Genomic DNA, 25,771 nt, shown 5'->3' on the forward strand with positions numbered 1-25,771 from the left:
CCAAATCTTAGGACCCTGGAGAAAGGGCTGGGAGAAGGTAGCATATGGTGGGGGCCAAGGATGGGGATCAGGTGAAGAGATGGATTTTTTCCCCCTGCCTTTTCCACTCCTGGCTTAAAATGAAGGGAGACTGAAGATGAGCAGACCAAGAAATTCCTAATCCTTGTGGGCATGTGGTGAGCAGAGTGGAGGTCAGGTCTCTCTCTGTCTCTCCGTGTCTGTGTCTGTCTCTTTCTGTCTGTGTCTGTGTCTCTCTGTGTCCCTCTCTCTCTGTCTCTCTTTGTTTCTGTCTCTGTCTCTCTCCTCTCTCTCTCCACCACATCTCAGAGTTTGATTTCCAAGAGTCAAAAACTTGAGAGAAAAACCTCCTGGGTGTTCGGAAGGGCAGGGAGGAGGCAGAGAAGCAGCTCACCCTCTGTGTGTCCACCTCCCTCCCCCACCCCCAGCCCCAGGAATTAAACAAAGCACTGAAATCCGAAACTCCAGATAGAAGAGCACTTTGGTATAATTGCTACCTAGTCTGCATGATCTTTTCACATAAACACCCCACCCCCACCCCCTACCTGGGAGTTCTGGTTTCTAAAGCTCGTGTGTCCCATTGCGACTCTGTTGTGTGTCCCCGAGAGAAAGAGCAGCTGGTAGGGTAGGCCCAGCCCTGGGCTTGGATTGGGGAGACTTGGCCTATAATCCTGCCTCACTCACACGTGCACAGGCCATGCGATCATGGACAGACAAGTCACAGCAGCTCCCAGACTCAGTTTCTTCATCTGTAAAATAAATAAGAATAGGTGTGAAATGTGTCTCACTGGGTTGTTGGGGTATCTTTGTAGTTGGGTCTACAGAGGTGTATGCCTGGATGTCTTTGTAGTTGCGTGCCTATGTAAAGGATGAATCAGTGACCCCCCCGCCCCCCCACCCACACCTCGTTTTCTTTTGGGGTTTGACCACAGGTTCTTCAAGTTTTTTTTCGGGGCAGCCAGTTCACCCACTCAGCGCCACTGCACTCCCTGCTCCCAGTGGGGAACCAAACAGTCTCGAGGGAAGGGGCTAGGCCCTTGATCTCTCCAGAGCTTCTGCAGACCCTGAGCCAGCCAGTTGGGTCTGGCGCCAGAGCAGTCGTTTGCCTTATCCCCTGGAGCCCCTGTGGGGAGACTGACCAGATCGGAGATAGCAGCTCGCTTCGGGGCTGTGCTCCCCAAGGGGTGGGGGGCTGTGGAGTTGCAGGGAGAGCTGTTTTTCTTCCTCCTAGAGGCCAGACTCTATGGGAGCACGACTGAGGGAGTGGCCTCAGAGCCTCCCCCTCCTCCCCATCCTTCCACTGAGCCCAGCACTTGCCTTGGTGGGCTCTAGGGGCTGTGGAAAAACAGGCCCCACCTATAAGGGGGGGTCATCTTCTCTTCAGCACACAAGCACCCACGATGACCCTGGTTTTGGGGAGGGGGGCCTCTGGTTTGCACTCAGTTTGTCCCATTATCTGTGTGCACCAAAATGAGTGGCAGAGTTTGGAGCAGGCCTGGTGGAGATGAGGGATTCCAGTGGGCTGGGAAGGGTGCCTGGGGCCTCCTTCCTCACCCCTGCTGGGCAGAACACAACCCTGGAGCCCACTCACCCTGGGAGAGCTGAACAGGAAAAGTCTGAGGCAGTTTAGAAACCCTAACCTGCCTCCTTCGATGGACAAGCATCTTCCCTGGGTTAAAGGTCCTATTTGTTTCTGTCCCTCTCCAATCATAAACCCCCACCTCCAAATTCCAGCCCTGCCTCCAAGCTCCCATTGGCCCAAATCAGACAAGGGAGAGAGTCAGTCACTAAGCACCTACTGTGTGCTAGCCACCTGGGGATACAAAGGCAAAAGTCAGTCTCTGCTCTCTCTAGGAGCTCAGTCTAATGTCGGAGGGGGAATAGTCAGAGAAGCACTAAGATTAAGGGGGAAAGGGAAAAATTGATGGTCCCTCTTATCATCAAGCCCACAGACTTGGTTTCCTATTTTGAGTGGCTATAGAGGCAGCCACTTCCAGTGCCCCTTCCCCCTTCCGGAAACACTTCCAGTTAGCAGGACAGTGTGGGTGACAACGGAGTCGCTCAGGGTGCCCCCCTCCTCTCAGCACTGGCATCTTCTGTCAGGGCATGATCCATACTTGTCACCTGGGGAGGGGGGCTGGATTTTCCCTTGAGGAAGTGGCCAGATTCTAGGAGGATTCTAGGAGGCATCTTTTGGTCAAGCAAGCCATGGTTGAAAACACTGACTCAAATCCTGGCCCTGGCTCCTATAACCTCCACCACCTTGGTCTAGTGGTCTTCCATTTCTCAGCAATATGAGGGAAGAACTAAATGAAATAGCACTTTCCGCTCTAAATCTGGGATCTTACAAACCTCTTTCAGTTCCCCATGCTCTTCTTCACAGCCTTCTCTCTCCCCCAGCCCATTGTCATAGGGCCTAGCACCCCAGAACCATGGTTGTTGTTTCATCCCCATAGCCCCACCTCCTAGGGGGAACTGGAAATTTTAAAACACGACACACAGGCGCCCAACAATTTTCTGTCTCCCAAAAATTCCATACTTAACTGAAGCCATGAGTTCATAAAATCATAGCAACTTTGGTGTGGAAAGGAATTTGGAGAGACCATGGCCCTCTCGTGGAACAGATAAAGAAACTGAGGCTCAAAACTTGACTTGTGCAGCAAGTTACTGTGAGGACCAGGACTAGAACCCAGGCCTCCGGCTTCCCAGATGCAAGCTTCCTCCCCCTTATACCATTAGGATAACACACCTGACCGCCATCCCCAGGGGAAATCCTAGATAAGAATTTACCCCCAAAGGATTTTGAGAGAAAATGAGGCAAGGGGGCTCCAGGAGGGTGAGGTGATTCTAGGCTAGACGCGCCTTGGACTTTGGAAAGAAGAAAGAAGGTCTTGGGGAATAGTAACTGTACCGCCCCCCAAACCCAATAGAACAGAAATTCTTAACATTTTTGGTTTCCCAGAGTTCTTTGGAAGCCTGCTGAAGCCTTTGGACTCCGAAGAATTCTGCCTTGAAAGAAATGCTAAATCTCAGCTAGAGGTTAGTGAAAATAGAGATGTCATTTTGTCGCCATCCAAATTTCTGGACCCGTTGAAATCTCTCCCCGGATCTCAGGTTAAGCCCCACCTGAATTAGAGGAAATCCTTCAGAGCGAGAAGCCGGACCTCTGCACCTATTTCCCCGCTACCGCAGCTCCCCACCCCTGTGCTCTCGGGTCTCAGGCCAAGAACTCCTCACAGTCAAGGAGGGAGTTGTAGAGCAGGCTAGGGGTATTCGAGAGGGAAATGGAGAAGGAAGGTTGGTGAAGATCAGAGGATTACAGGACTAAGACAAGATACCAGGGAAGGCGCAGGCACTACGCAAAGGAGGAAGCTAAGGTTTACTGGGGGGAGGGGATGGGGGAACCATCCGGGAGGCTAGTGAGGAAGGTGAAGAGGAAGGCGAGGGGAAGGTGAAGTCCAGTACCATCGGGGGGGTTGTGCCAGCCCGCTGGGTTTTGCATAGAACCGGGTCCTGCGCCTCTCGAGTCCCCCCTTGAGGGGCCCCTACCTTTCCAAGCTCAGCGCCCGAGCGGACGTCGGATCCCCCCTAGTGGCCGCCCCTCCTCCCGAGGCCCCTCCTTCTTTCCCTCCCTCTTCTCTGGTCTCCCCTAAGCTCCAGGACTCGGGCGAGCGAGCGGGACACCTCGGCATTGTGGCTGGCGGCCTGGGCAGGGGAGGATGTCGGAGCCCAGCTGAGTGGCCGGTGGAGGAGAGTGCGGGCGGGCGGGCTTCCAGCCGGGAGGAGGAGGAGGAAAAGGAGGAGGAGGAGGAGCAGCCGGGGGCTGTGCTGCGCGGCGCTGACCGCACTCACTGGCTGCTCAACTTCGGAGAAAGCAGAGGGAGCTCCCGGAGCCCGCAGGCAAAGAGGGGCACGAAGTAGCCTGGCACCGGGGAGGGCACCGGGCGCCGCCGCGCTCCCAGGGCTTGCGCGGCGCAGCAGCGGCGGCCGCCTCCTCTGCGCCGTCCCGCGCCCGGAGCTCCGGTGCCCCTGCGTTCCCTTCCCCAAAGCGTGGCTGGCAGTGCCCCCAGGGTGGGCACGGGCTGGCGCGGCCGGGCGGCCGGGGGCCGGAGGTTGGAGGTACCCGGGAGGACGAGGACGAGAAGGAAGAGGCGGAGGCGGCGGAGGCGGCGGCGAGGCTGGGGCCAGGGAGAGATCCCCGGGGGAGAGGCGCCGGAGCCTGGCTGGGGAACGATGTTAGCTCGGAGCGCGGCGATAGCGGCGGCGGCCCCGGCAGCGCGGGGGGCGCGCCTCCTGGCCTTGCTACTGCTCTGGAACTTGAGGCTGTGCGGAGCAGGTACGGAGATCTGGGATCCGGGATCGGGGAGTCAGTCCGAGGTGTGGGGCGTCTGTGGGCTGGGGGCCTTGGCCGCCTCCACAAGGGTCTTCCCCTCTCCAAAAATCCTTCAGACACAAACATACCTGCAGCCCTTGCTCATCCTCTCGCCAAAGGTCATTGCTAGCCTGCAGCGGCTCCCCGGGGGGCGCCGTCACTGCCCCCTTGGGGCGGGAAGCCGCTGGGGGCCGGGAGGCCGAAAGTTCGGGGCCAAGAGACCCCAGCTGGGTGATGGGGATTTCCTTTTTCCTAGAAAAGTGTGAAATGTGGCTAGCAGATCAGCGTGAGGGGAGAGGATGGAGGGGTGGCGTCTTAGACGGCTCGGGCTCCCGGCTCTGGAGAGCTTAGTTCGGATGGCAGGGTCTGGCTCAAGGGGCTTCCCGCGGCGGCTCCAGCTCTCCCGATCCGAAGTCTTTTTCCCGGGTGCTCGAGTTGTAACCCAGGTAGCGAGAGCGTCAGCTCCAGGGTCCTCCCGGATCCCCTGAAACCCGGGAGGGACCCGGCAGGGTGGGCGCAGTGCACGCGAGATGCGCGGTGGTACTCCGCTCCTTCTCCGGCAACTTCCCAGGCGGCCCCAGCAGGTCCTGTCTCCCTGCCTCGGGCTCGTACCATTCTCGGGCCGGAATCAGCCAAGAATCCGGGAGACGGGGCAGGGGAGCCGCGCGGAGCCCAGGCCAGCGCGCCGACCCTTGGCTATCTGGAGCCGCGCCGAGCTTGGGGGCTCTGGCTACTGAAGGGCGAAATGGACCTGCGGGGTTGGAGCTCGGACTATCCCGCGTCGGGCAGGGGCTGCGGAAGGCCAGCCGGGCGGGGCAGGGTGGGTGGGGTATGTGCGACTCAGGCCGAGCTCCCCTTTAAGTAGGTCACTCATATTCGCACGGCTCTCCGTCGGGCCGCCGGGCCGGGGATGGCTGCGGCCAAGCCGCCGAGGGCCCTGGCTCTCGCCCTAGGGAAGGGTAGTAATCCCCCAGCGAGACGTATGTCTCTGTTTGTGAGTACGTAGGGGGCTGCGGGGAGGTGTCGTCGGTTCTTCACCTCGCCCCCCCCCAACCTCCCGCAGCCACTGATCCAAACGCCTCCCGATTCCCCATGTGGCCATCAGTGTGCTGGGCCCAAGGAAAGGTGGGAAAGCGAGCAGAGAGCAGCACCTTTCCTGCTCCTGGAGCCCAGGAAGGTGGGACTGGGACCCGAGCTGCGCGCTGGTTGCTTGGCTGTGTGTGTGTGTGTGTGTGTGTGTGTGTGTGTGTGTGTGTGTGTGTGTGTGTGTGTGTGAGCGTGTGAGCGTGTATATGCTACATGAAGTTCTCTTTGAGCTCAGGCCCAGTGACACACAGAAAAGCATGTGTGGCTTTGGAGGTGGGAGGGAACGGAGGTGAGTGGTAGTTATCTGCATTACTTTTCCCCTCTACCCCCCCTCCACCCTTCACTATAACAAATGGCTGTCACCTCGGGGGGCTGCTAATTTGTTAGTCCACTCACTGGGCCTAGTAGGACTGGGTTGGTCTTAAACAATTCCCTCTTCCCCGCCCAGTCTTTTTTCCCCCTTCTTTCTGTTTTTTTATTTTTATTTCTTGAGCTGTAAAGTTCCAAAGCTTCTCATTTCATCTCCCGGGCAGCCTTTGGGGTTTAAACATGAATCGTGAAGTTGGAAATGAGTGCTAATTGTTGGAAGGAGGATTGGGGAATGGGCGGTTCTGTTTTAAGAGGTATGGTAGAACTCCATGGGGCTCTGAGGTTTGTAAGGCCCTTACCGTATTATCTCATTCGATCCTCACAACAACCCTCCAGAAGTAGGGTATTCCTATTTATTTTACAGATGGGAAAACTAAGGTTGAGAAAGTCTGAGGCAACATTTATACTGACTCGAGTACAGAGCTCTATCCGCTAAGCCACCTAGGAATGTGGACTTGTGGGTGTGGGCTGGGAGTATTTTCATGGAGTTGTGGATCAAAGCATTGGCCATCCATGCTGGCCATCCTGGACTGGGGAGGCAGAGAGGAGTTTGGGAGTTTGGACTCTCAGGAGAGACCGGGGAACTTGGAAGATTTCTAGGCCAGATTTTCATTGTTGCATGTCTTAGGGCTAGCGGGGTATCTTCTGAGAGGGGCTGGCCCAGAGGAATCGGCAGCCCTGTGGGCCTGTTTAATAAAGTGCCTGGTCCCGCCTTGCCTGGAAAGAAAAGTGCCCAGCTAGAGCCGGTCTGCTAATAATGGGCTTTGATTTCTGTCTCTTGTGTTTGAACCTGGGGTTTAAATTATGCTCATTACCGGCTGCACCCAGGTGCTGAATGCCCACCTCCTTGGAGACGCTGCTAACTAGTGCAGCTTCCAGTGGCTTCTTCCTTTTAGGTCCCCCAAATTTGGAGGTTAACCCTTAAATTTGTGGGTTGGAGAGCTTTTTATCTTCTTCCTTTCTTATACACACAGAACACAGTTCCTTCAGGTTTTTTCTTCTCACTTTATCCAGTCCCATTTTGAGGACAACTAGGTGGCAAGGTAGATAGAGAGGGTGGGCCTGGAGTCATGAAGACCTGAATTCAACAGACACTCAGTTGCTTAGTAGCTATGTGACCCTAGGCAAGTCACTTCACCTCCCTTGCTTCAGTTTCTTCAACTGTAAAATGGAGATAATGACAGCACCTACTTCCCAGGGTTGTGAAAATCAAATGAGATAATAATCAGGACGCATTTAGCATAGTGCCTGGCGCATATAGTTTGCTTTTAAGATTTTATTTTTTTTCCAACTACATGTAAAATCCATTTTTAATTAAAAAAAAAATTTTGAGTTCCAAATTCTCTCCCTCCCTCTCTTCCCCTTCATTGAGAAGGCAAGCAATTTGATATAGGTTATAAAATGCAGTGTTTTATAAATGTTAGTAATTATTATTATTTCAAACCTTGAAGTGTTCCATTTTACAGATAGGGAAATAAAGGCTGAAAGAATTCACTTTCCCCAGGGCTTAGTCTGTCATTGACAGAGTCTACTCTGGAGTTTTTTTTTTTTACTCCCTGCCATTTAATAATAATTAGCATTTGATATAGTGCTTTAAAGTTTAAAAATTACTTCATAAACGATCTCATTTTTTTCTCACAACAACTCTGGGAGTTATACATTATACAGATGAGGAAACTGAGGCACAGAGAGGCTAAGTGATGTCTATGGTCAGACAGCTAGTAAGGATCTGAGGCTGGATTGGATCTCTTGATTCCAGGTCCAGTGTCCTAACCACTTTGACACCTACCTGCCTTAGTTTCTCTTTTTGTCCAAAGAGATTCCAAGTCAGAGGGTCTCTTCAGCTTCCACCTAGGACCTCCAGCTAGTAGAAGAACATAGTCTTAGAGACCTAGAGATAGAAAGGACTTTAGAAAGGACCCTGGAAATCATACGGGCCAATTAGTTTATTTGGTTCTTATTTTACAACTAAGGAAACAACCTCCAGGTCACCTGGATGGTAAACATCAGATTTGGGATTTGAACTCAGCTCTTCTGACTTAAGTGCCGTTGCCCCTTCCATTGTACCAGGCCACTTCCTTTGGCACACTCCACCAAGGTTCTCAAGGTTTGGTGGTGAGAGAGACCCCTCCCCATTACCCCCACCCCTTCACGTCTGCTTAGTCTTCATTTCCTGAGCCCTCAATGAAAAATGGGCTCTCCCTGAGGGTGCTGCTCATCTTGGGACCCTCACCCTGCTGGCCCCGACTTCCTCCCTCCCAACTCCTGGGGAGGGGGCAGAGAAAAATGACAACAGGGAGAGCATTAAGTTTGACGGCTTCTGAATTTGGAGAATGAGCTCAAGTCATAAAACCTTTAGCCCTGAGAGGCAGATACCCATGCCAGCCTGGTGGGCAGGCGGGCAGGGCCCACTTCAAAGGGACCAGGCTGCTCCTCATCCCTCCTGACCCACCCCAACTTCTCCCTCCGAGCAGGGCTGGGGTGGCAAGGAGCGCAGCAAAAAGCGAGGTGTGATGACAGGCTCTTCATTTGAATGTCTGATTAAAAGCTGTAGTTTTTCCCGCATCCCTGGGAGTGTGTTTCCTTTCCTACCATTGCCACCACACTTTACCAAGCAGCTATCTCACCTAAACAAATGGAAAGTCAAGAGGGTTATAATGAGTTTTCTCATTAAAGCCCAAGTACAGGGAAGGTCTTTCTCTGCCCCTTCCCTCCACAAAGACAGGGTGGAGGGGAAGGCCCCAGAAGCTAAGAACTGGAAGGGGCCTTAGAGATCATTGACTTCATTCCTCCCATTTTACAGATGGGGAAACTGAGGCAAAGTGCCATTCCCAGGGTCACACAGTGGATTACTGTGGCAGAGCGAGCAGCTGTTTGCTCTGTCCACTGCACCGTACTTTCTGGCTGGCTCTGGACCTCTGGGCAGTGCTCAGTGGGGCTATGAGCATCTGGAATTGTAAACTTGCTTCCTCCTGTGGGTGCAAGTTACAGAGTGGGGGGGGTGGTAGGATTGAGCTGGATGAGGGATTTGAGCATGTTGGTGATGTTGTGATCTGAACCAGAGCTGCCCCCCCCAGAACTGGGGGGGGGTTCATCGAAGGGTATGAGCATCTCTATGTGGTAGCTGGGCACTGGCAGGACAGTGGGGACTCTCTCTGCAGCTGGTGACCCATTCTGCATCACTTCCTCCACAAACAGCTTAGATTGGGGGGGGGATTAAAAGGTATAAACAAACCAAGCCCATTTGGTTAGCCCTTCCCGGTTTGTATTCTTCTTTTTATAGCTCATCAGAGATCTTTATATTCAATGACAGCCTGATTTGTTCCTCAATTTCCAAGGAATCCAGTGTCCCCATTGGTGGGTGGATTGCTCTGGGTTGCAGATGGATTGGAGAACTGGACTGTTGAGACATTGATTGCCCTTGATGGGGTTTGCCTCTCAGCCCCATCTTTGAGCTGCTGGGTCCCTCTGGGAAAGGGGATAGGGGTCTCTGGGGTTGGAAGGAGGCGTGGTCTAAGCTCCAAAACCCTCCCGGGCCCCTAGGTGTGGGGGGAATAGGTAGGGCTGGCCCACCAGGCAGGGATACCCAAAATAGTGCAGACCTGTTGGGGGAGTCTCACCCCAAGCCTGCTTACTGAACATATGGGCTTGCGAACAGACGGAGGGGGGGAGGGAACCAGTTTGGAGTCTGTAGCTCAGCCGCCTGCCTCCAAGGGGGGGGCGGGGAGAAGTTGGTGGGAACTGAGAATGGAGTGGTGATAGAAGGAGAGAGAAGAGAGGGGGAGAGAGAGAGGAAGGGGGAAGAGAGAAAGAAAGAGAATCAGTAGAGAGATTAGGAGAGGGAGGGAGGGAGAGACAGACAGACAGAGATGGGGAAAGGGTGAAGAAAGAGAAAGAGAAGAGGAGAGGAAAGGAGAGGAAGGGAGGGGAGAGGAGAAAGAAAGAGAAAAAAGCGAGAGAGAAGATAGGAGGGGGAGAGAGAAGAGAGAGGAGAGGAGGAAGGGAGAGGAGAGAGAAAAAGAGAGAAGATAGGAGGGGGGAGAGAGAAGAGATCAGGAGAGAGAGAGAGAGAGAGAGAGAGAGAGAGAGAGAGAGAGAGAGAGAGAGAGAGAGAGAGAGAGAGAGGCCATCAGGCCATAGTGGACCCCAGGGCTGGGGAGCCAACTGGAGGCTGGATCTCAAGGGCTCCTGGATGGGACGGGAGAGAAGGGGGTGTGGGAGGGGGCTGCTGGAGCTTCTGTGCAAATTGCTCTTCTGCTGCCATCCCCCTCACCAGCTTCCTAAACAACTCCCACAAACGGAATCATTAAAGCTTCAGAGGAGAAAAGAAAGCAAACAAGGCCAATCTGGGCTCTATCTTTCAATTAAAAAGAAAGAAAATCCAGATTCTGGAAGGGGCATAACCTACGATCATCTCTAGGCTGCTTGGAGAGGACAATCGGGGATACCTTAGAGATCTCTGGAAGGGACAGAAGTTGGCTTCCATGCTCTTCCTCTGCTGCCCCCTAGAGGTGGCTTGAATTGGGGGAAGATGGCATTTTTTTTCTCCCATTGCCCCATGGGTCACTTGGGTTGGAAGCCACCTGTTGGATTTTCTGCTCATCAGAGGCAGTCCTCTCCCAAAAGCACTTTGTATTTTGGCCTGGTTTACGTTTATCCACTTTTTTGAGGTCATCCATTCCACCCTGTTAACTTCACAGAGGAAGAAACCATGGTTCAGAGAGTGGAAGTGATTTGCCCAGTCATACAGATAAAACAATGAACAGAATCTGGATTTGAACCCAGATCTTTTGACCCCATAGGTAACATTTTCCCATTATTTGGGGAGGGCTGATGGAAGCCCATTTTACAGATTCAGATTTTTGTGTACGTGGCTGGGAGGGGGTGGGGGATGCTGAAGGATAAGGTATATAAAGAAATCAGGACTACAGAGGTCTAGAGGAATAGAATATGAAAGCTAGAAGAAGACTTAGAGGTCGTTTTGCCTAACCCCTCCCCTCCTCCTAGCCGGGTAATGCAAGCACAGCCCAGGACAGTGAATTGCTCAAGGTCACACATTGCTAGCCTGGACTGGCTTAGTTGAGAGAGGGGAACAGGTTTACTGAAAGCCTTGCTGAGATGGAGTCCACTTCCAGGCTATTACTTCCTCATGGCCAATGTCATCTACACTGTCAGGGCCCCAGGTCGGAGCTTCCCTCTCCCCCAAAGGGACCGCTGAGTTCTTTCCTGCATCCACACTGCCACTTAAAGCCACAGGTCCCTGCCGCTTCTCGGCTAGCGTTTGGCTTTAGCAATGCTAATGCCAGCGAAAACATTTGCTGAAGTGCTCGCATAAATCATGGGCCAGTTCTCTCCTCCGACTCCCCATCCCTCTTCCCCCTCCCCGCTTTGTTTCCTCTTCCTTCTCTCCAAAAGCTGTGGAGTTTCTGGAAGCTCTCGAATTTACCAGGCGCAACAAAGCTGGCTGATTAGCATCTCTTTGGCAATGGGAATTTAATTCGGAGCTGGGCAGCCAGCAGCAGCTCTGGGTACCTTTTCTTTTCCCTCCCTCACACCCTCCTTTCTTTTCCATCTCTGCTTTCCTCCTCCCTTTTCCACCCCCCCCCGCACCCCAATAAGTGATGCAACCAGGAAACAGTGAGGAGGGTAGGGCTGCCACCTTTCTCACCTCCAGAACAGGCCGCCCTCAGCGCCTTAAAACTTCCTGTGCGCTTCTGGGAGGGAGGGGGATGTGCTATGAGTGTGTTTATACTGCTGTGGGGGGGGCGGAAGTGTGCAGATGAGGCAGCAGGGTGTGTGGGGGGGCCATGGTGTGTATCTGGCCTGTGGAGGATTGTGTGTCTGGATGGGCACGTGTGTGTTTGTATTTGGGTGTGTTTTCCATGTGGCTCTGGTAGTGCTTCTGTGTTTATTGGTGATTGGGTAGGTTGTGTATGTGTGTGGCTACATACATGTGTTTCTTGTGTTGTGTGTGTGTGTATGTTAGGGAGCTTAGGGTGTGTCTAAGATCACACAGCTAGTCTGCTCCCAGATTCTGCCTAACCACTGGTTTAAGTGATGTGGGTGGGTCTGGGTTAGAAGGAGGGGAATTGTCTGCTCTGTGTGTGTGTGTGTGTGTGTGTGTGTGTGTGTGTGTGTGTGTGCTCTCGCTCGCTCCGGGTTAGGGGCTGTGGGTGTATATATGATAGACAGAATGATACCATGGGGAGAGCGCACAATCTGAAGTCAAAAGATGCAGATTCAAATCTCCCTCTGTCTCTGACCCAAGACAAATGGCTTCATTTTTCTGGGCCTTGGTTTGCTTGTCTATAAGATGAACAGGTTGGACTAAATGACCTTTAAAGTCCCCTCCAGTTCTAGACCTGCCCTCTTGTGACCCTTCTGGGTCTCAGTTTCCCCATCTGTAAATGAGGGGTTGGGTTAGTCAGCCTCCAAGATCCTTTCCGGATCCATATTTATGCAGATTGCCACTGGGACCAGTTGGAACGTTTCCAAATCCCTTCTGGGGGAGCCCCCCTCCTCCGGAGTGGGTGGGGGAGGGGGGTGGAGGCCTGGCTGCTGTTTTGTTCTGGGCTATTTAGCCTGGGCCTTAGGTGTGTTCCTGGCCCCAGCTCCTGCCCCCAGGGGGCCATTTCTTGGCATGATGAGCTGGAGAGAAGTTCTCTGCCTGGGACTGGCCAAGGTGGGGCCTAAATGAATTAGAATCCCTAATCAGTGGGCACTGTTGGAGAATGAGTGACTCAGGGCCAGGGGTTTTGACTGTCTGAGGAGTGAGCTTGGTGGGGGGCAGGGGGAATGGGAAGAGAAGGCACCTGTTCCCTAACAAAGATATGTCCACCCCAGTCCACACCCACCCGGAGCCCTTTGCTGGCCATGACATTGGTACCAGCCTCTCAGGGCTACGGCCGCCCTTTCCTTCTCCTTCCTCTGTGGTGGTGCCCAGGGGCCAGGAAGGAGATTTCGGCCAAGTTCATGGTGCCCTCAGCAACCCCCTCCTTCATCCAGATGTGGATCTGGCAGAAGGACGCCTTCACAAGCAGAGATAGGACAAGCCCCCACCTTCAGGGCACTTAGTCTAGGAAGGGAGATATAGACACGTGGAGTTAATTACCAAAACAAGACAACAATATGGGAACTGTTAGAGGCTGTACGTAACAGCTGAATACAACTGAGGAGGGCTCTGAGCACTGGAGGCAGACTGGAAGACCATCCGGAGGGTGGGGGGTGGCTTTTTACCCCTGGGTGCAGTGAGGAGAGCCCAGAGTTTGGAGGCAGGCTTTGGGCTCTGTTCTCTCTGACCTCAGTGTCCTCTTCTGTAAAGTGAAGGTGTTGGGCCAGATTCCCAAAGTGTGGCTCAGGGACCCCTGGGGCTCTCACTTTAGGAGCTCGTGAGGTCAGAACTCTTTTCCTGACGATATTGAGACATTTTAATTTCTTTTTTTTTTTTTTTTTGGTGAGGCAATTGGGGTTAAGTGACTTGCCCAGGGTCACACAGCTAGTAAGTGTTAAGTGTTTGAGGCTGGATTGGAACTCAGGTCTTCCTGAATCCAGGGCTGGTGCTCTATCCACTGTGCGACCTAGCTGCTCCGACATTTTAATTTCAAATACTATAAATGCCTATAGCTATAACCCACATAAATAAATGGCCTTGGGGGAAATCCTCAGAAATTTTCAGTTTTACACTCTGGGGGCTTGAGACCCCAAAGTTTGAGGATTAGGTGTTAGCTCTATTCCCCACCTATATATCCTCCTACTCTGATGTCTGGCAGGAGCGAATATTCCCAGGTGGCCTCCCTTTAATGCTGGTGACAGGGATTGGGGGTTGGAAGAGGTCACATCCCTGAGAGAGCACCTGGGTTCACATTCTGCCTCAACCACTTACTACACGGTAAGACCTTGGAAAAGTCACTAGTTCCCACAAGCCTCAGTTTCCTTAGCTGCACGATAACGTGGTCAGCCTAGCTGGCCTCTGAGATCTGTTTCATCCCCTCTCTCTGTTTTGCAGAGGCTTCAAACAGCCACCGTTGTTTCTATGAGCCCCACTCTGGGGCTGGCAGCCTGATCTTAGTGGGGAGCTAATCCTGTTCTCTTACCTCGACTAAGGAGAGGTGTTCCCATGGCTCAGATCTGGTACAGCGTCTCTCCTTAGCCATAGTCACTTGCACATCTTGGGTAGGGGAATGTGCCGGGGATGGAAGGTCATAGCAGACTGGGAAAGGATGAAAGTCATCTGGGCTTACATGAAATAGGAAGGGCTTGGACTGTTTGTGCCCGGTGTGTGTGTGTGTGTGTGTGTGTGTGTGTGTGTGTGTGTGTGTGTGTGCGCGCGCGCGCGCCCGGTTTCTCCTCTCCACATTCATCAGAATAAAGCTTGCTTTAGAGTAAGGAGGGGTGGAGATCAGAGCTGAGGCATCCCTATTTCTCTGCTCAGCCCCTATTTGATGAATTCACCCGGCTCTGAATGCAAACAACAAACACTTATCCAATGACTCTAGGGCCAGCACTGGCCTAGGGCTCAGATCTGGTGAGCTATAGCAGAGAGATCAGCCAAGCCAGGGCAAGCTGGCTCTCATCGACCCCCACTGGACAGAGGCAGGCCTCCCCATGGGGTCCTGCCCGTCACCACTTCCTTAGGGACCTCCAAGCCCCTCCCATTCACACACATACTTTCAGAGTCCCAGGCCCAGATGATGCAGGGGAGCTGCGAGATGTGTTGAAAGAGTGTGGCAAATCGAATTTTGAGGATTTTAACGCTTATTGACTCCATCTGCCTCCAGGCTCACTGGGAGCCTCAGCTGAAGGCCACCTGAGGAGAGGAAGCCCCGGAGATGCCAAGGGACTTCCTTCTTCAGATAAAGAAAAGAGGGATGTTAGGAATCTGGTCCTGACCAACTGTGACCTTAGGCAAGTCATTGCTTCCTCTGGCCGAATCTGGGGCTCTACAAAATGAGAGGGTCCCATTCAATTCTTAGATGTTCTGCGAACCTCCTCAGTTCCATCAGAGAATGCCCCCAGGACTTGATGAGAGACAGACCTCCAGACCCACTTGTGTTTGCCAAAGGCCCCTCCTTAAAGTCGATATATCGACTGGAGTGCCCTTGTGCACATTACGCCTCCCTGGGTTTCTCTCCAGAGCTGTAAATCATCTGTCCTGTGGACCTGGCTTTCTGTTTCCTAGCATCATCTGCCTCTTAAGTAATATGTGAGAGAAAGAGAAAGAGAGAGACAGAGACAGAGATAGAGACAGAGAGAGACAGAGAGGGAGAGAGAGAGAGAGACAGAGAGACAGAGAGGGAGAGAGACAGAGAGAGACAGAGAGGGAAATGGAGAGAGACACACACAGACACACAGACACAGAGACAGACAGACAGAGACAGAGATGGGGATGGGGAGGGAGCATTTATCAGACCTTTATGATATTCCAGGGGATATAGAAGCAGGCCAACAAGGCAGCCCCTGCCTTCTGGGATCTTACATCCTAACTGGGGAAGACAGAATGGGAAAGCTGGGGAGGGAGAGGGAGGCACAGTGAGGAGGCAGTGAGCAGGAAGTGAAGGGGAGGCCTGGATCCTGGGGAGATGACACAGAAGTCTGCCAGCCAAGCTCCAGGGTGGCGCCTGGTTGTAGTCTGGGCTTTCTGTGGGCAGGAGGCAGAGCTGACGGCCTGGGGGGTGAGCACCTGGCAAGGGAGGCTGGAGGTCTGGATCCCAGCAGCCAGGTGGCAAGCCTGCCAGTCAGATGTATGAGCCGGTGATCCCAGCTCTGCCACTCCATACCTGTGTGACCTTGGGTGACTGATCTCTGTGGGCTTCCCCATCCACATGTGTCAGGTGAGTGAGGTGGGACTTTCCATCCCAACCATGGTCCTGGTGCCCATGGGCTTGCTATTGCCAGCTCCTGGGGCATTAAGGGGACTTGGGCTATCTGGGCTGGAGAGTCCAGTTCTCCTCCAGACTGGGATCATACCCAAGCATTACTTCCCCTGGGCAGACGTTTATGAATTAGCTACTTTGTACAAAGTACCCTGCCGGGCTCTGGGGAGAAGGTGGGGCAGAGATAAGTGGAGCCAAGTCCTTGCCCTCTGGACAGATCTAAACCCTGGTATTAATTAACTTCCCTTCATATCAAGAGGTCACAGAACCATAGAGCTGGGAAAGAACTTGAAGAAGGAAAAGGACTTATCCAAGGTCACACAGAAAATTTATTGAGCTGAGTCCTGAGCCAGTGGCTTGGTTGGGTGCTGCAGGGCCACTTAAGACAAGACAGGACTGTGCCTCTAGAAAGCTTACAGGGCACACTGTGAGGGGAGGAGAGTTGAAGGCAGTGTATCACAAAATTCTGGGTTGAAAACTTGGAGGTCACTTGACCCGATGACGTCAGTGGTGTCCTAATGTGGGATGTAGACTGCCAAGTGCTACAGGAGCTTGGGGAGGAGAGGCATTTCTGTGGTTGGTCTAGGGTGAACAAGGAGGGCTTCCTGGAGGAAGCGGCTTGAGATAGACCTTGAAGGATCAGGAACATTCAGAGAAGGAAGGGAAAGGTCTGGAGGTCAGAAGCAAAGGAAGTCAGGTTTCACAGGTAAGGATCCCCCAAGGCAGCTATGAGTAGGTGACATTGATCCAGGTCACTGGGATGGAAATTCATTGAGTCACCTGGGGATGTCTGGGCCAAACCAGTGAGTAGAGAGGCCAAGGAGAGGGGTTCCCACCCATGGGAAGCCCTAACAGTGGATGTGTCTGACACCAGCCCCTGGGCTCATCCCCCTGTGTTTGTCCTGCCCTAAAGGATCCCTTATTTACATTGTACTTTTGAGAGGGGTGGGGGCGGGGCAGGGGAGGTGCCTGTCTCTCTGGGCGCAGTGTTCCCAACCTTGGCCCCGCTCCCAGTCCTGGGAGATGCTGCCGATTAGGAGAGCTTGGGAAGACGGGTTGGGCTGAGATCACCCAGGAGCCTGTAGCCTCAGGAGGCCCCGGGGAGTGTCTGGAGGCATTACTCACAGTCTAAGGAGAAAGCAAGCAGCCTCATAATGTGATGAGGAGGTGCCTGCCGGCACAACCTGGGGCCTGGGCACCCATCGGCAGCCGCCAGTAGCCAGGATTCCAAGAAAACTGTTGTTGATCTTGTGGGCAGCTTCCCTGCCCCCCACCTCCAGACCCAGGCTATGACATCAGTGCGATGGCTCTGCTGGAAACACCAGATGTGAGCACCTAGGGGTTGTAATGAGTAGTCATGACTGGGGAGGGGCTTGTCTTGGGGGACAGCCCTCCACACCGCTTCCCTTTCCTCATCAAGGAATTTTAGAGGCAGCCCCCCCAGAACATGGTGAAAATCAGACCTTTCTCTCTAGGATGCTTAAGCTGTTCCCTGGATCTCCAAACCCTTCAGTCAGTAATCTCCCTGGGCTCTTGAGCTGCTGAGCAAGGAGAGATGTCTAACTGATGGCTGGGGAAACTGAGGCCTTTTTAGGGAGTAGCCAGGATGTACATGGAGAGGCTTGAAACAGCCACAGACCCTGTGGGGCCCAGCCAGAATCGATCACTTCTCCCCTCTCCCATCTGGGACCTGCGCTTACTGGCTGGCGAGCCAACAGCGGGGTCAAGCTTGCTTCTCTTGGCACCTTGCTCAGTATTAACATTCAGAGGTTGTCCTCCCGGGATTAAACGTACCTCAACCAGCTGAGGCTGGCAGAGTAGTAGTGGGCAGTCAGACCGCCCCCCAGTTGGCTACAACCTGGCCCTCCAAAGGGATGGCCACCCCCAAGTTCATCTGAATTCCTGCATGTCAATCCAGGACCTGCCCATGCATCGCCTAGCCCAGCTCTACCCACCTGGTGCCTGGTATCTTCCCTCCACTCCCCAGCCCTCCAATCCCAAGGCCTGGACATTGATCAGCTGCTATTGATAGACCGTGCACAGTGTGAGGAGGTAGAGAGAGCATAGAGTTCACAATGGGGCACTCACTGCTCCTTTAGGCAGCCTAGTTTACTATTGGAGGGCTCTAGAGACAGCCTGTTATTATCAGAGGTTTTGATTTGTGAGCAAGCGAGGCCTGAGTTCAAATCTTACTTTGGCCATGTCCATGCGTCAGCCTGGGCAAATCACATAACTACTTGGAGTCTCTGATTTCTCACCCATAAAGTGAGGACCATAATAACCATCGGCCTTCTCTCTCGGGGTTCTCATGAGGATCAAATGAGATCATGTGTGAAGTGCTTCTTAACCTTTGAAAGAGCTGGGTAAATACCCACTCTCATTAGTTATTCGGAGATTCTTATTGCATTGCACTTTGTAACTTACCCACCGGCCCAGTGGAGCATCAGAGACCCACTTCTTTCCCTTTCCACATAGCAGCATTTCACATACACGAGATCATTTCTTCACCCCCTAGGTTTTTCTAATCTTTAGAACCCTAGGAGAGGATGACCTTAGTCTTGATCCTTATCAATAAGTTAGAGCCAATCAGAGATGACAACAACCACAGCTAGCATTGATACAGAGAGCTTTGTTGTCTCTATCCTTTGAACAATCCTGGGAGACAGAGGCTATTATTATTCTCATTTTACAGAAAGGGAAACTGAGGCAGGCAGAGGTTAAGTGAGTCGCCTAGTACCATACAGTTACTAAGCGTTTGAGGCAGGACTTGAACTCTGGTCTGTGCTGACCCATCATGCCACCTAGATACTGCCTCCAGGAATCAGGATGGATAAAAATTCAGAGGCAGAAGGGGGTTGGAGGGACTATTTCTGGCACAGGAAACGCTGGGCATAGGAAAAGGGTGGGGGTGGTTAACGAGTGCTTCAGTCTGGCATCCTGGAGGGGAATAGTAAGAAATAAAGCTGGGCATGTAGGTAGTGGGGGACCCCAGATTCTAAGGAGCTTGACTTGGCTCTTGAAGCAGTGTGGCACACACACACACACACACACACACACACACACACACACACACACACTCTCTCTCTCTCTCTCTCTCTCTCTCTCTCTCTCTCTCTCTCTCCCCCCTCTCTCTCTCTTTCTTTTTCTCTCTCTTCCCTCTCTCTTATTCTCTCTCTCTCCTCTCTTCTCTCTTATTCTCTCTCTTCCCTCCCTCCCTGTCTCTCTTTTCTCTCTCCTCCCTCCCTCTCTCTTTTCTCTCTCTTCTCTCTCATTCTCTCTCTCCCTCCCTCCCTCCTTCTCTCTCCTCTCTTCTCTCTCTTCCCTCCCTCTCTCTTTTCTCTCTTTTTTTCTCCTTTCTCAATTCTCTCTCTCTCTCGGTTTTCAACAGAGGAGTGAGATGCAGGAGGAAGGTTCATTCTGGGAGCAGCCTGCATGACAGGTTGCAATGGGCAGAGCTCTTGGGAAGTTATTGCCACAGCCCCAGCAGCTGGTAATGAGGGACTGCACAAGGGCAGGGACAGTATACGGAAGACATTTCTTGGGGGTTGAGTTGGCAGGCCTTGGTCAGGGCCTCCGGGAGAAATCGGAGAGAGAAGGCAGCTTCGGGGGCGCCTAGGAGGAGGTCAGGTGAATGGGGGAGCCCCTTTGTCGCCGGCCCTGCCCTTTTCCCAGTCCCCCCACCCCCGGCCTCTCCCGTGGGGGGCTCTGTCCTCTCAGAACCAGAGCTGGCTGGAGCCCCACGTCAGGAAGGGTTAGCATTAAGTGATGGGTTTAATGTCATTAGGACAAATGCACCATCTGCCATTCTCGCCAGAAGTTACATAATCCTCCTGCCGGGAGCATGTTCTTGGAAAACCGGGGGCCAAGCGGCTGGTCGGCCAGTGGGGAGCAGCCACTTCTGTGTCCTCTGCTTGGATTGCTCCCTGCTCCCCACTGCAGACTCTGCTCCAGGAGTGGGAGGGTGCGCCTTCTTCCCCAGGGGCACCCTTGGAATCACCAGTGCCTCTGCTCCCCAAGGCCTAAGGAGATGGGGGTGGGCTGCCCCCTCTGCTCCCTTTTAGCCTTTGTGTGGCATGTGGTGTGGCCCTGCGCTTCTGAAAAGCAGAGCCTCAGTGGAACGCCTGGGCCCTGGGCCCCTTGCCAGCTTGGATTGCCACTTCAGCAAGGGCAGTTGGCAGCCCTTGGCCCCTCCTGGGCCTGGGCGGGGAGCCAGGCACTCTGGCTCTTCTTCCTCAGTGATTCCAGGACACTCGCCTTCTCCTGCGGGTGGGGGCAGAATCCATCCCCCAAGGAGCGGAAGGATGCAGTTCTGCGGCCTCCCAAGGTGCTCAGCCCTTCAGGAGGTCCTTGTTCAATAAGCATTATTAGTAACTATAAATAATATATGCGTGTTATTTAACACGTGAAGAAGTTCTTCTTCTTTTGCTCCCTTTAATGGTCTCATTACTCCTCCACAGTCCCCCTCTGCCTTCCTGCCTTTGGAAGTGCAAACCCCTACCCACCACACACACATATCCACATCTACTTTCACTCTACCCACATTCCCAAGGTGGGAACGGAAGGAAAGAGGCTGCTGGCCGCTCCCAGCTTTGCCAGACTTTGGGTCACAGAATGACAGGCTTTTTAGTCTTCCCACACATTATTCCGTCTCTACACACTATGGGCCTTAGCCATACTGGCCTCCTTGCCTTGCATCTCTGGTCTCTGGATTTTTGTCCTGGTGGGAGCACGTGTTCTTCTCACCTTTCTTTTTGAGTATATCATGTATCTGCTTTTCATTTGGGGCAGCTGGATAGAGCACCAGCTCTGGAGTCAGGAAGACCTGAATTCAAATCCAGCCTCAGACACTGGCTAGCTGTGTGACCCTGGGCAAGTCACTTAACCCTGTTTGTCTCAGTTTACTCATCCATAAAACGAGCTGGAGGGGCAGCTAGGTGGCACAGTCGATAGAGCACCGGCCCTGGAGTCAGGAGTACCTGAGTTCAAATCTGGCCTCAGACACTTAGCACACACTTACTAGCTGTGTGACCCTGGGCAAGTCACTTAACCCCAATTGCCTCACTAAAAAAAAAAAAAAAAAAAAAAAAAAAAACCGAGCTGGAGAAGGAAATGGCACAAACCCCTCCTGTATCTCTGCCAAGAAAACCCCAAGTGGGGTCACAGTCAGACACCACTGTACAGCCACTCTTTTCTAAGTGTGAGTTATTTCCCTCTTTAGAATGGAAGCTTCCTAAGGCTGACTTTCACTTTGGTAGGTGTATCGCCAGTGCTTAGTACATTGTTAATAAATAAATGCTTATTGAAGGATAATTGATTCCAGAACCAGAAGGGATCTTAGAAATCCTCCAGCTTAAGCAATGAATCCAAAATTAGAAGGGAGGCAGAAAGCTGGGAAACAATTTTTGTGGCCAGTACTTCTGATAAAGGCCTCATCTCTAAAATATATAGGGAACTAAATCAAATTTATAAGAATCCAAGTCATTCCCCAATTGAGAAATGGTCAGAGGATATGTTTGTTTGTTTTTTGCTGGGCAATGGGGGTTAAGTGACTTGCCCAGGGTCACACAGCTAGTAAGTGTCAAGTGTCTGAGGCCGGATTTGAACTCAGGTCCTCCTGAATCCAAGGCCGGTGCTTAATCCACTGCGCCACCTAGCCACCCCCTGGTCAAAGGATATGAACAGGCAGTTTTCTGATGAAGAAACCAAAGCTATCTATTCCCATATGGAAAAATGCTCTAAATCACTATTGATTAGAGAGATGCAAATTAAAACAACTCTGAGGTACCACCTGACACCTATCAGATTGTCTAAAATGACAAAAAAGGAAAATAATAAATGTTGGAGAGGCTGTGGGAAAATTGGAACACTAATGCATTGTTGGTGGAGCTGTGAACTGATCCAACCATTCTGGAGAGCAATTTGGAATTATGCCCAAAGGGCGATAAAGCTGTCCATACCCTTTGACCCAGCAATACCACTTTTGGGTCTTTTTCCCAAAGAAATCATGGAAAGGGGAAAGGGATCCACATGTACAAAAATATTTATAGCTGCTCTTTATGTGGTGGCAAGGAATTGGAAGTTGAGGGGATGCCCATCCATTGGGGAATGGCTGGACAAGTTGTGGTATATGAATACAATGGAATACTATTGTGCTGTAAGAAACGATGAGCAGGAAGAGTTCAGAGAAACCTGGAGGGTCTTACATGAGCTGATGATGAGTGAGATGAGCAGAACTAGAAGAACATTGTACACAGTATCATCAACATCGAGTGTTGATCTACTGTGATGGACTATATTCTTCTCACCAATGCAATGGTACAGAAGAGTTCCAGGGAACTCGTGATGGAAGAGGATCTCCAAATCCAGGAAAAAAACAAAACAAAACTGTGGAGTATAGATGCTGAATGAACCATGAACCATACTATTTCTTTTGGTTTTGGTGCTGTTGTTTTTTCTATTTTGAGGTTTTTCATCATTGCTCTGATTTTTCTTATAACATGACTAATGCAGAAATAGGACTAATGTTATTATGTGTGTGTGTGTGTGTGTGTATCCTATATCAGAAAAATCTGAAATTGGAAAGCTTGTATAAACAAAAGTTGAGAACTATCTTTACATGTAATGGAAAAAAATTAATTAATTAATTAAAAAAAAAAGAAATCCTCTAGCTTGACCTCCGCATATTACAGCAGAGGAAACTGAGGCCACAGAGGGGAAGAGATTTGTTTAAAATCATATAGTTTCATGGGCGAGGCTGGAATTCGGGTCAGCCCGGACTTTCTGTCCTGAGCCCTCACCCACCAGCCTCCTCCACACTCAGAGAACTCTTACTGTCAGAGTCCTTCATGCCGCATTCCATCAGCCAGAGTCTGGTTTGTTAACGTCTCTTGGGGAGAGCTTGATTTCCCTGATAGATTGTAAGCCCTCCTTCGGGGAGGCAATCCGAGAACCTCAGAAAAGTCAAAAGCCATTCAGAAGCCATGTAGTCTAACCCCTCGCTGCCCAAGGGCCCTCTGACAAATAAGTTGTCTGCAGCCTTGGCTTGCAGAGCCAAGGGGTGAGTAGTTACTGATCCCTACTGCTCAGCAAGAAAGTCCTTGTTGTCTTTGTTTTTGAAAAAGAAACTAAGAATTGAAATTTTTTTTTCATGGATGTCTTCTGTTTTCATATAACCTTCATTTCAGAACATATCCCTCTTTCCCTACTCAGTAAGCTATTCCTTGTAACAAAGGGGAAGAAAGGAAAGAAGGGAAGAAGGAAGAAAGGAGGGAAGGAAGGAAGAAAGGGAAGGAAGGAGGGAGGGAGGGAAGGGAGGAAAGAAAGAAAAGGAGAGAAAGAAGGAAGGATAAAAGAAAAGAAGGAAAGAAAGAAAAGAAAGAAGGAAAGAAAGGAGAAAGAAAAAGAAAAGGAAAGATTGTCAAAAAGAAGGAAGGAAGGAGTTTGTCCAAATGAGCCCACACATCAGCTGAGTCTGACAGTTTATGCCATTCATTGCGGTTCTAAGATTTTCTTTACATTGAGCAGGAATGGGCCTCCGTGAAGTTTCTTATGTGTTTTCCCTGGGTACCTGCCATGTTGTTTTATGCATAGTAGGTGTTTACTCCAGAGCTGCCAGTCAATGGATTGACAGATCTGGGACTTTTACATCCATCTTGACTATCACTTTCCCCTCCCAGGCATATCCCAGATACCTTAGGGGTTGGGACATTGCCTGGGAGAGAGAGGCAAACAGAAAGAGACAGAAAGAAAGAGAGCCACAGACACAGAGACCGAGAGAAGAGAGAGGCAGGGAAAGAGGAGGAGAGGGAGGGAGGGGGGAGAGAGGAAGGAAGGGACAGAGGGAGGGAAAAGGGAAAGAGGAAGGGATAGATGGAAAAAGGAAGAGAGAGAGGGAGAAAGAGAAACAAGAGGGAGGGAAAGAGGAAGAGAGGGAGGGAGGAAAAGAAAGAGGGAGGAAGAGAGAGAGAGAGATGGAGGGATGGGAAGAGAGAGAGGGAGAGAGGAGAGAGAGCACACACGCTGTGTTGAGAAGTCTTTGTGGCCCAGTTGCCTTCAGACTAGCTCAGCTAGGAAGAGAAGAGGAATCCAGAGCCCGAGTCAGCCCAGGGGAGGGGAAGCTGCTGCATGATTGCCGGAAGGTCATGCTCTGGGCCCAAGAACTAAGCCCATTAGTCAATCAGTCATTTATCACACCCTTGGCGGTATCCTCCTCCTCTCCTCTGCTTCCTGTGTAGTTTGCTAAGGGCAGGGGAAGAGAACTCTTAGGAGGACCAGCTGAGGATGTGAACTCTTCTGGCAAAGACAAAGGAGCGGGTCCTGAAATACTGAATCGTTATGAAACAGAGCCCTGGCTTTGGAGTCACAGGGCCTGAGTTCAAATCCTGTTTCCATTACTACTTGTGAGACCTTGGGCAAGTCACTTACCTTCTCTGAGGGTCAGCTTCTTCCTCTGTCAGATGGGGATGCCAGTGTTGACCCTGCTGCCCTCGGAGAAATCTTGTGCTTCATAAACCATCACGCTCTCTCTAGATGCAAGTATCTATTGTGAAATAGGATCTTCAGATACCATCTACTGGGGCAGTGTGGCCTAGTAGAAAGAGCCCTTAATTTGGAAGACCTAGGTTCAAATTCTGACTCTGTTCCTTACTAGCAGGTCAGCCCATCTCTCCAGGCTTCAGGTCCCTCAGGGATACCCCCTCCCTAAATCCAGATCCAACTCCCAGGATCCTCTGAGTTCATGGCTGTACCAGAATCCTTCGATAGCATCTCACCAAATGGTCATTTGAAGATGTCTAGTGATGGGGAGCTCATTACCTTCGGGGATGTCCTCTTCTTTTGGATACTTCCCATAAGAAGTCTTCCCCTATATCGACACTAAATTGATTGGCAGGTTCCCCCCCACCTGTCAATAGTTCTGCTCCCAGGAGCCAGGCAGAGCAAGTCTCTGCCTATGACAGGCTCCTATCTCCTCAGAGATGGCTGTCCCCTCTGGCTTAAGTCTTCTCTTTTCCTTGGGCCCTTAGCAGTATGGCCTTGTGTGTCTGAAAATGCCTCATCTGCCCCACTGGACTGTCAGCTCCTTGGGGGCAGGAGACTGTGCCCTAACTTCAGCTTCGTGGCCCCTCTCTTTTTCCCACCTCCCCATAGTCCTCAGCTGGAGCTTTCAGAAATAGGCATTTAGTGGAGATTTGCTAATTGATGGATTGAGCCCAAAGCAATGCTACCTCCGTTAGTGAGTTTAGTGTATACTCACCTGGGTGGGGTTACTAACAGACTGGGGAGCCCATTAAATGATCTCTGTGGGGTGGAAAGCCTGCTGTCTAGTCTATTTTTAGTCCTAAGGAGTTTATTAACCATGGCATAGGATGGCAGCAGATAGAGAGGCAGGGGCTGTCAAGGTGACCCCAGAAGGGGTTTGAGAGGGAAAGAAGGTGTTTCCAAAAGACAAGGAGGTGTCCTTGTCTATTCCTTGATTGTCTCTACTGGTCAAGGGTGGGAGGGGAAAGCAAGGACCTCTGGGGACCTGAAACCTCTACCTTGTTCCTTAGGCTTGGGGAGAGAATTTCATTGGCCTTGGGCATTCTGAGAATGTGCTTCGAGCCTCCCAGGTGTGGGCCTTCAGATGAGGCAGCCAGAAGAACAGAGATAAGGTGAGGGAAATACCGACCGAGAAGAGGGTTAGGGAGACAAGATGCGTTGGGAGTGACTGGGGTCCTTTCTTTTATATATGTGTATATATATATATATATATATATATATATATATATATATATATATATATATATATATATATATATATATATTTTGGTGAGGCAATTGGGGTTAAGTGACTTGCCCAAGGTCACACAGCTAGTACGTGTCAAGTGTCTGAGGTCACATTTGAACTCAGGTCCTCCTGACTCCAGGGTTGGTGCTTTATCCACTGCGCCACCTAGCTGCCCCCTCTTTTATATTCTTGATTCTGGTCTGAGTTTTCTCTTTGTGTTCATCCTGGGAGCATGCAGGCACATATATGTCCACCCATGGCCTGGGTGGGGCCTCCAGTTATGGCAGA

At 51.6% G+C, this 25,771-nt stretch overlaps 1 protein-coding gene across 3 annotated transcripts in view; it reads left to right on the forward strand.

The window, feature by feature from the left end:
* The first annotated feature begins 3,675 nt into the window (after positions 1-3,675).
* UNC5B (unc-5 netrin receptor B) overlaps positions 3,676-25,771 on the forward strand; it is a 136,665-nt gene continuing 114,569 nt past the window's right edge. For 2 of the 3 annotated variants that reach the window (XM_043989338.1, XM_043989339.1), the window contains exon 1: positions 3,676-4,354. In XM_043989338.1, the coding sequence (XP_043845273.1) occupies positions 4,252-4,354 (103 nt within the window). In that variant the 5' untranslated portion in view covers positions 3,676-4,251. The remainder of the gene's footprint in view (positions 4,355-25,771) is intronic. The other variant, XM_043989340.1, reaches the window with a different exon arrangement.

Source organism: Dromiciops gliroides, chromosome 2 (assembly GCF_019393635.1).
Source record: "Dromiciops gliroides isolate mDroGli1 chromosome 2, mDroGli1.pri, whole genome shotgun sequence".
Lineage (NCBI taxonomy): Eukaryota > Metazoa > Chordata > Mammalia > Microbiotheria > Microbiotheriidae > Dromiciops > Dromiciops gliroides.